Source organism: Periplaneta americana, chromosome 4 (assembly GCF_040183065.1).
Source record: "Periplaneta americana isolate PAMFEO1 chromosome 4, P.americana_PAMFEO1_priV1, whole genome shotgun sequence".
Lineage (NCBI taxonomy): Eukaryota > Metazoa > Arthropoda > Insecta > Blattodea > Blattidae > Periplaneta > Periplaneta americana.
This window is the reverse complement of record NC_091120.1, coordinates 47,609,968-47,620,134: the sequence shown is the minus strand read 5'-3', so window position 1 is coordinate 47,620,134 and position 10,167 is coordinate 47,609,968. Positions and strand designations below refer to the sequence as shown.

At 37.1% G+C, this 10,167-nt stretch overlaps 1 protein-coding gene across 7 annotated transcripts in view; it reads right to left on the bottom strand.

Annotated features, from left to right (window-relative positions):
* Window positions 1-394: 394 nt before the first annotated feature.
* Window positions 395-10,167, bottom strand: part of rdgA (retinal degeneration A) — a 727,627-nt gene continuing 717,854 nt past the window's right edge. For all 7 annotated transcript variants that reach the window (XM_069823282.1, XM_069823283.1, XM_069823288.1 and 4 more), the window contains 2 exons: window positions 6,994-7,157; window positions 395-1,393 (listed from right to left, as the gene is read on the bottom strand). In XM_069823282.1, the coding sequence (XP_069679383.1) occupies window positions 1,344-1,393; window positions 6,994-7,157 (214 nt within the window). In that variant the 3' untranslated portion in view covers window positions 395-1,343. The remainder of the gene's footprint in view (window positions 1,394-6,993; window positions 7,158-10,167) is intronic.

Genomic DNA, 10,167 nt, shown 5'->3' with positions numbered 1-10,167 from the left:
TGATAAAACTTCGTCTAGAGGCTCGAATCAGAAATAAAAATTTGCACACCAATCCTCAGGCTAATATTAGAGGAGCTTTGAGAATTCCGGCACAGCCAAGAAAGATCATTCAGAGGTACCTATGTGCCAAAAGCAGAAACCAGAAAAGCAGCATGACATACACCATCTGCTTGAAGTCCATCTATGCAGAACATCAAGTGAAAATGTGCCCTGATTGTACAAATTAAAGAGAGTGGTCGTCACATTATATTACTATGATCAGAGGATTATGACAATATGCATATAAATAAAATTTTCGAGTTGAAAATTTTCAGATTTTATTTTATGGGATTCCCCAGTAACCCAGGAAATGGTCAATGTAAGGTTCATTATGTGTAGGGATTAAGGGTTAAAGTACAGTACCAGCACAGAATGTTTTATTGATAAATATAATTAGAATTTTTAGAATGAAAATCAAATTATACAAAAGTTATTAATATGCAGTCTTGACGTTAATTTGTAACTTCATTCTTTTTTGAGCACATCTGTCCAAGTGTAATCTATACACCTGATTATGCCATATCTTCATTTACTTACATTTCTGTCAGAATTCCTTGATTAATATAACAGCACTGCGCCAAAATGGCTCAAACGATAATAAATACTTCAATCTAACTACCAGACACAACCTACTACATAATGATACAATTAAATCGCGGCTTTCTTTCAACACTCCAAATAAAAACGACTCGTGAACATGTTGAACTTTTATACATATCTATTACTAGTTTTACATTTTATGTTCTTCGTTTTGTTCCCATAATTCTGTTTAGCTTATTTTAAGGAGGGGAAATTGGTCACATCTGCATTAAAATGTAGTTATTTCACGTTATGTCTCGGACAAAAATATACTTCTGACATATATTGGCTTTTACTGAACTGGCCACAGTTGCGATTTTTATGTCTGAATATGATTCATAACAACCCCGAAGCCTTACCTGTCTTACAGCTGTATCAATGTATTATTGAATAATGAGACCACTTCAATACTGTAGCAATAATTCGGTGTAATGCACAGCCCTACCCACATATCGTCATGAATTCTTCCAATGCGTAATTGGCTGCACATTTAAGGAGGCACTCTGATCTACAGAAGCTATTAAGCATTAAGCTTCAAAGTCGTGTCTTTGGACTTGCAACTGCCTTGTATGAAGAATAAGCACGATCTTCAGTGTATCTACTTAATCTGCTTATTCTAAGAAACTTTCAGTTCTTCTTTTAGTAGTGTTACTGGTCCTATCAGAGTTATCTCCTTTGAAGGGTATTGGTCCAATACTGTTGATGAACAACAAACTCAGTGAAGCTCAGACGACTGTCTCCAAGTCTTCTGACACTAACTGGAAGTGTTCCTGGCCTGTAAGTTAGAAATGAATATGACAGAAAAAGATCATAAAGACTGACTGAAATTAAGCAACTTACAATTTATTTTTTTGTATTGTATTGTATTTATTTACATTCCATGGTATTCGTACATCACTTCACAGCTAGAATATGGAACATGTCAAAAAAAATTTAATAGTATTTATGAAGTCTATTTTGTATTCGACAGATAATGGAGAAAAAATGGGAGTATAAGGGTACAGTGCATCAGTTATTCATAGATTTCAAAAAGGCATATGACTCGGTTAAGAGAGAAGTTTTATATGATATTCTTATTGAATTTGGTATTCCCAAGAAACTAGTTCAATTAATTAAAATATGTCTCAGTGAAACGTACAGCAGAGTTCGTATAGGTCAGTTTCTGTCAGATGCGTTTCCAATTCACTGTGGGCTAAAGCAAGGAGATGCACTATCACCTTTACTTTTTAACTTTGCTCTAGAGTATGCCATTAGGAAATTCCAGGATAACAGTGAGGGTTTGGAATTGAACTGCTTGTCATCAGCTGATGACGTGAATATGTTAGGAGAAAATCGACAAACGATTAGGGAAAATACGGGAATTTTACTTGAAGCAAGTAAAGAAATAGGTTTGGAAGTAAATCCCGAAAAGACAAAGTATATTGATTATGTCTCGTGATGAGAATATTGTACGAAATGGAAATATAAAAATTGGAAATTTATCTTTTGAAGAGGTGGAGAAGTTCAAATATCTTGGAGCAACAATAACAAATATAAATGATACTCGGGAGGAAATTAAACACAGAATAAATATGGGAAATGCCTGTTCGGTTGAGAAGCTTTTATCATCCAGTCTGCTGTCAAAAAATCTGAAAGTTAGAATTTATAAAATAGTTATATTACCGGTTGTTCTGTATGGTTGTGAAACTTGGACTCTCACTTTGAGAGAGGAACATAGGTTAAGGGTGTTTGAACAAAAGGTGTTTAGAAAATATTTGGGGCTACGAGGGATGAAGTTACAGGAGAATGGAGAAAGTTACACATCACAGAACTGCACGCATTGTATTCTTCACCTAACATCATTAGGAACATTAAATCCAGACATTTGAGATGGGCAGGGCATGTAGCAGAATCCATAGAGTGATAGTTGGGAGACCGGAGGGGAAAAGACCTTTAGGGAGGCCGAGACGTAGATGGGAAGATAATATTAAAATGGATCTGAGGGAGGTGGGATATGATGATAAAGAATGGATTAATCTTGCTCTGGATAGGGACCAATGGCGGGCTTATGTGAGGGCGGTAATGAACCTTCGGGTTCCTTAAAAGCCAGTAAATAAGTAAGTAAGTAAGTGAGTAAGTAAGTTAAGTAAGTAAGTAAGTAAGTAAGTATTATAAAGTCTTAATTATAGTCACAGTCTAGTTGAAATTTATACAGAAGAGTTTTACAATATACTAGTACAACACAAAGAGTTAGTATCGATACTTAATACAAGACAAAAATATTCATGAAGCATTGTTGAATGGCATAAATTCACCTAGAACGCGTGAGAAATTAGGTAGCAGTACTTCTTTGATTAGAACCTAAATAATCTTATGTTTTTAGTTTGATTTTTTATATTCATAGGGAGGCTATTAAAAATTTTACAGTCATATAACATACTCCTTTTTGGTAGCACGATAGACTTAATGATGAAGTATGAAGGTAATTTTTTTGACGCGTATTTATGCTATGAACTGTTGAAGTAGTTACAAAGTTTTTACGATTACATAGAGGAAGTTTATTAATGGAAAAATAGTTGTAGCCATGGGCATTAGTTGTTGTTTTTTGAAAATGGACCTACATGATTCCTTAGATTTGGTACCTATCTCTTAAATAGATCTAACAGCAAAACATACTGAATTTAGTTTGGGGGTAATTTCTTTAATATGATTTTTCCACTTTAACACATTATTTACATTAGTCTCGATTATCTGGCTTACATAGGTCTAAGGGACACTAAGGGTGAGCCAAATGCAGTAAGGGTATGTATATATATATTATATATATATATATATATATATATATATATATATATATATATATATATATATATATTATATGTCTTTCTCGTGTTAAATTCTATCGTACCTGGTTAACATGTTTCGGTCTGTTACTGACCTTTTTCAGAACTGGTTGTTGCTGGTCTTGGCGCCTTTTGTTTTGTTTCCTGTGGGGTGTGTTTGTGTAGTGCAATGTTGACAACCAGTTCTGAAGGAGGTCAATAACAGACCGAAACATGTTAACCAGGTACGATAGAATTTAACACGAGAAAGACATATAATACATATTCCGAAGTGATATAGTGTTAAAAGTTGTGTAATCAAGATGTACAGTAAGGGATTAACCGAAAGGGTGGAGCAATCTATAATAAAATAATTCTCAAACAAATATCTACACTCACGTCTGAAGTTGTAGTACAGGTATTGAGTATTGAAACTTTTAAACAGGTAAGTTATCAGTATCAAGTATCGAGAAATTGTAGTAGTATCGGCCCAGCTCCAGTTATGACCATTCATTTTTATTGCCTGTAAAATCAATTGCACGTTTTAAAAAAAATATCACATTCCTTTCGTAATCCATTTTCTATTATACTTTTATTGAGTTTTTCACCTTTATGGAAAGTTCTCTACTCAACTTTAAAAAGAACAATTTTTATCTGCTTTGTTTCTGAATGCAATTAACTGTCCATTGTTTATTCACACTTCTACCCATTATAACAATATTCTCAATTTAAAGCTATATAACCCGTCTGACGAAACATTGCAGTTTTCAGATGAGGGCGCTCGTGTGTCGTGAATGCGATTCTCTCAGTATCGATGCATGGCAAGTCAGCTGGAGAAATGTTGGTATAGTGTGACAATAAAAACATCAACAGCTGTTATGAATATAAATACAATTACCAATACCATAGTTGAATTTACTTTTTCTGACATGTACGGTATATACACGTACTTTATTCCAGAAGTACATGTATCCCCGTGGCAGATGTCTCAATTTTATCTGCGCTATCAGTTGAACTGCATTCGTCTGCTGTATCTGTGCTGCTACCTGGCCTATCATAATCCATCTCATCTTCATCACACTCACAATGCCTATGTTTATTACTATCCTTTCTATTTCCTCTTCCATTAACGCGTCACGACGCCAATATTCGTCCTCGATATGTTTAACAGATTGGCAGCATTTTATCCAGTCTTCTTTGCTGATTTCGCTTACTGATTGTGTGGTCATTTGTTTCAAAACTGACAGCCTCCAGAATGTATCTTTTCTGTCATTAAACCGTATCTGTTTCTTAACAGCATTCAGAAGCTTGCGTAGGGTCGAAATTTCCTTTTTCTTCTCATGAAACTCCAAAAATATCCTGCGGATGACACATTTTTTCAAAGTCATAAAGTATAATTTTCTTTAGATGTGGGCGGCTTTCACCAGGAGTTGAAAATTGTCCTCCAATGCACTTTGCTTCCTCACCTCCTTAGCTGTAGTATGTTTTGTTCTTTCACTCTTCCCCACCGCCGTTGCTGTTCTTTTCACAGCGTTCGTTAATGGAATGATAAGACGTTTCTTTTTCTCTTCTTTACAAAATTTTAGCACATTGTATATATATTTCTGCTTTGCGAGTGTAAGACTGCGCGTGACGAGTGTCTCGGCGGAGTTTCCATTCCCTTTGTGTACACACACACTTCCGATACCGACTAGCAGACTGAGCAAACTGAACTGAGGCATTTCTTTAACTCAGCGCTGTGCATAGTACGTCAGAACAGGGTGACGTAATGCAGTATCGATCGCATGTTTATGTCCAAGCTTACTCTACCTGCCATCTGCAATGATTCTTCAGACAGGTTATATCTCATAAACTGTGTAGGCTATTGTAAAAAGAAAGTTGCAAGGCCGAATTTCGTATTCAACCACCCACTTGAGAAACTGGATATTTTCTGATTTTTTAAATACTGCTTGCTGTATTGGGTAGAACAGTAACTCTAGTCTATTATATTATTCTCAGTTCTAAATAACTGCACCCATATACACTAGTGTCCAAAAGTTAAGCATAATTCGTAAAACAGAGAAATTAAAGGGAACATGGTGAGCAATCGCTATGAAACTTCATCACAGTGTGTGCCACATCGTACTTGTGCTCTGTGCATAGGGAGGGGGTACCTCAACCTCCGCCTCCCCTCCGAATAAACACGTGTTTCGAAGGTAAGCAAACAGACCCAGTGCGACTCATTCGTTCTTGTTCTCTCGTGTGTAGTTTCTTATCAAGGAGTATACAGGACAGCACCAACATGCCACAGAGACACCAACTGGACCCTGTTTTGAAGGGTAGAATAATCGACTTCTGGAAGCAGGTCAGACACAGACCGAAGTTTCTCGAACCCTGAATGTGGCACAAAGCATCATTTCCAGGCTTTGGCGACGGTTTGAAGACATAGGAGATGTTCGTTGTATTCCTGCACGAGGTCGCCCATAGGTCACAATGCCGCAGGAGGACCGATATTTGACCTTAACAGCACGACGTAATCGGACGACGCCTGCAAGACAATTGTCTTCTGAGCTTGCAGCCGCCTCAGGCGTTCGAGTTTCCAGGCAAAGTGTATACAGGAGGCTCAGGCAGTCTCTATGCCAGATGACCAGCAGTGTGTCCAACTCACTCGAGTACACAAAAGGAACCGTTTACAGTGGAGTCAGCAACATCAACATTGGACCTTAACGAATGGAGGAATGTGCTGTTTACAGTTGAGTCCAGATTCAGTTTGACCAATGATTCCCATCGCACAATAATCTGGAGAGAACGTGGAATCCGGTTTCAGCCCACAAACATCGTGGAAAAACGCCCATTTGGTGTTGGTGGCGTACTCGTGTGGGCAGGCATAATGTTCAATGGATGTACAGATCTGTACATCTTTGCAGCTGTACTGTGAATGCCCAGAGGTATAGAGACGAGGTTTTGGAACGACATGTGCGACTTTTCAGTGGTGCAAACTTCATTTTCATGGACGACAATGCACGTCCGCATAGAGCCAACCTGATGGACGAGTATCTTGAGGGAGAAGACATCCAGCGCATGGACTGGCCAGCAATGTCCCCGGATCTGAACCCTATACAGCATGTCTGGGATGCATTAGGAAGACGAATTGCAGCCCGCCAGCCTCTACCGAGGACACTTCCAGCTCTCCGCAACGCTCTTCATCAAGATTTGGAACAGCTGCCTGCAGAACTCTTGAAGCACCTGATAGAGGGCATGCCACGGCGCTGCGACACCTGTGTAGCTATGAGAGGTAACCACACCTCATATTAACCGCTCAACACCATCATTGTTCTGGACGTGATAGTCAGATTTTGTACCGTAATTGTGTAAAATGTGTTCCTACGCCACAATAAAACAAAATTTTTTGATATGTGTTACTCTGTTGTGTACCAGATCCTGTGTGATTCATTTGTACAAGTTTGGTGTCATTCTGATAAGTTGGGAACAAAATATTGAATTATGCTTAACTTTTGGATACTAGTGTAGATAGATACCTGCTTAAACAATATATAAAATACTACATATTGCTCTACAGTTGTGTATTACTTACTCTCAAGATAGGCTGCCAATTCATGATCCTCAGCATGGAGAGCAAGAAGACGAGGGGTGTTACCCTGGTGGTCAGGGAGAGTAAGTGATGCACCTCCAGCTACCAACATGCAGCAGATGCTTCTCCTCTTAAAAGCTGCAGCTTTATGAAGAGCAGTCTGTCCCCTGATGTAAACAACAAATATCTGGTTATACCGATAGTTATGTTTTTACAATGGAAAATAATGCGAATGTAAACTGTACCTTCTAATTATATGTTGCACTACACATGAAAACAACATACGAGTATAAAAATACCTAGTTAAATGTTGCATTATGAATTAAAACAATGTAGACATTAAAAAAAACAAGAGTGACATAGGATTTATCACTTGAATTGCGTGAAACATCTTTATTCTTGGTATGTAATTTTAGGTTAGGTAAGAGTGGTTTTAAGGATTAAATGAATATTATCACAGGCAGGATCAGTACACCCTATCCAGTAATTAGGTAATGGAGTGAGACAGTCCAGGCACATTAAACAGAGTACCGGTACCGGTGTTTCAACTTCAACCTTTTCTGTAAATGTACTGGTACCGGTACCCACTTAGGCTTCCAATATTTTCTGGTGCATTTCTAATGGGACAAGGCATTGCCAGATGATATGCCATTGCCACAAACAATTTCCTGAATTAACCTCAAACAAATCCCGTCTTTTATTTCTTGAACATTTATGAAACTGTAATATTATAGTATGAAAGGTACATTAGAAGTAGGCCTACTACTCAATTATTAATTTTTAAATCTTGAACTCGGGGAGTGTGGGAAATTGCCCTACCTTGTCTCCCCCCTCCCCAAATGACGCCTCTGTGTCTAATAACAATAGTTTTCTTTTTTTAATTTCATACCATTTTAAACATGACAGTTGCCAACACTATTTACAAAAATAATCCTATGATTTTTATGACGGCTTTATGTCAACTTCGAATAGACCACCTCCGTGGTGTAGGGATCAGCATGTTGGTCTCTTATACAGAGGGCCCGGGTTCGATTCCCGGTTGGGTTAAGTTTCCTGGTTGAGATTTTTCAAGGTTTTCCCCTCAACCATAAGGCAAATTCCAGGAAATTCGAGCCACAACATCCCTGAATATCACTGGCCTCATTCATCATCGAAATCATATTCATAACAAATCATGAAATCAGTAATACATACAGTCGCCGTCTAGTTCACAACACTAGAACCAGTCTCAATAATAGTACACAGGTCTTCGGATTTCACCCAAAAAGATTAACTTGCGATATGACCAGAAATGTTAAAGCGAGTATAAATAACAGCGAGGAAAAAAAAAAAAAAACTTTGAACACTACGTTCCTATTTCATTGCCAATCACCACATTAAAATATTGTTAAATTACATTTCAATTTTATTCTATTGCCCGCCCAAAGGAACTAGCCATCTGTGCAGCTATTACAACTGGCCCTGACTGCAGAAGTAGTGACTGTGACCATACCTTAATGAGTAATATGTCGTGATTGATCACTAGGGAGCGGATTTTTATGTGCAAAAAAATTTAAATATATTTATTTTTTATGTGCTAAAAAGTACGAAAATATTTGCTAAAAATAAAAAAATATATATATTTTTTAATATGACAAAAATACCTTACTTAGCTTGAAAAAAAATGTTACTAGGTACTCACCAATCACACTTGAGTATCAGTTGCTAGTAGTTGTCCGAGAATTGCAGTGAACAACAAAGGTCATTTCCAAATTCTCCATCACAAATGCATGCCCATTATCTCTGAACAACGACTTAAACTGTGAAAACGATCTTTCCACATCACAGGACGTCAGACGTGCATATTTAAAGAGACGAATGTCACAAACACCTACACTGTCAATTTCACCTATAGGCACACCCTCCAATGCTTGAGCAACTTTACACATTTTTTTATATCCACTGTTTTGCCGAGAATGCACACGTGAAGCAGCGGCAATGTGCTTGTTTCCAGACAAATGTTGGGTTACCTGAGAGCTCTGATCTGCACTTACTGATTTACCACACGGTTGGCAAAATAACACTTTTCCGTCAGTAGTAAAAATGTTTTTAAATTCATCTACATACTGCTGTAGACGCAATCTTAAACTCGATTTGATTTTAGGCATCTTAAGAGGCTAATATACACATGTCTTAATGTAAAAAAATGTTTCTAGCTACTGACTGACAATGCCGGAGTAAAGCTTCCTATAGCGACGCCACCACGCCTACACTACGCAGCTTATGCTTATAGTCCGATAACGGAAAATCACAACAAGATGTATTTCCTCACTTCATAGGCATGAACGAGAGGCGAGAGATTTGTTTAAATAAATAATGTTTATACCCGAGCTCTTATCTGTTGTGTTTCATAAACAAAGTGTGGAATGAAATCATCTTCAGCAACAATAAACATTCCTAATTATGTGTTGCAAAATCTCTCCTTCTTGTCCATGTTAATTTATTCTCATATAATAATAATGATATGATACCTAGCAGTTCTCAGAACTTGAGGCGATAGTATTACAAAAATGGATCACGGATACACCACACAGCTCATAGAAACATGAAACAACCAAGAATTCTTAAAAAAAAATAACGTATTTCTGAGTGATATAATTGATTTAGTTTTAAAAATATTTAAAAGTTCTTGTAAAGAAATTATTTAAGTAAAAAAATTCCAAGATTTATATGTTTATAATAGATTTCCTGAAAATATGTATTTACATAAATTTTTTGTGAAAATATGTATTTTTATGTGAAATAAAATTCGAATTTTAAACTTGAAACTTGACATTCGGAATTTTTAACTTTGTTAATTATGTTTTATCACACGCAAGAAAAATATTTAATTACATAGGAATCCGCTCCTTATTGATCACAGTGACAATTAGGTAATATATTGTATTACATCTCATGCAGAACATAAAAATGTAATACCTGTGTATAAGTACTAGGCATGTCCATAAAGTAACTTTCACTCGTCCCACAGCTAGCAAACCATATGTTGCGCGAAGCGACTGCGTGTACGTGGTAGAGTAATGTCCTAGCATGGCGCATGCGCTAGTGGAACTTCCCGTTGCATTGGTTGAAGATGGACGGTCCTATTCCAGCTCCCGCCTTGTGTGAAGTGTCATCAGTGATAAAGTTTTTGAATGC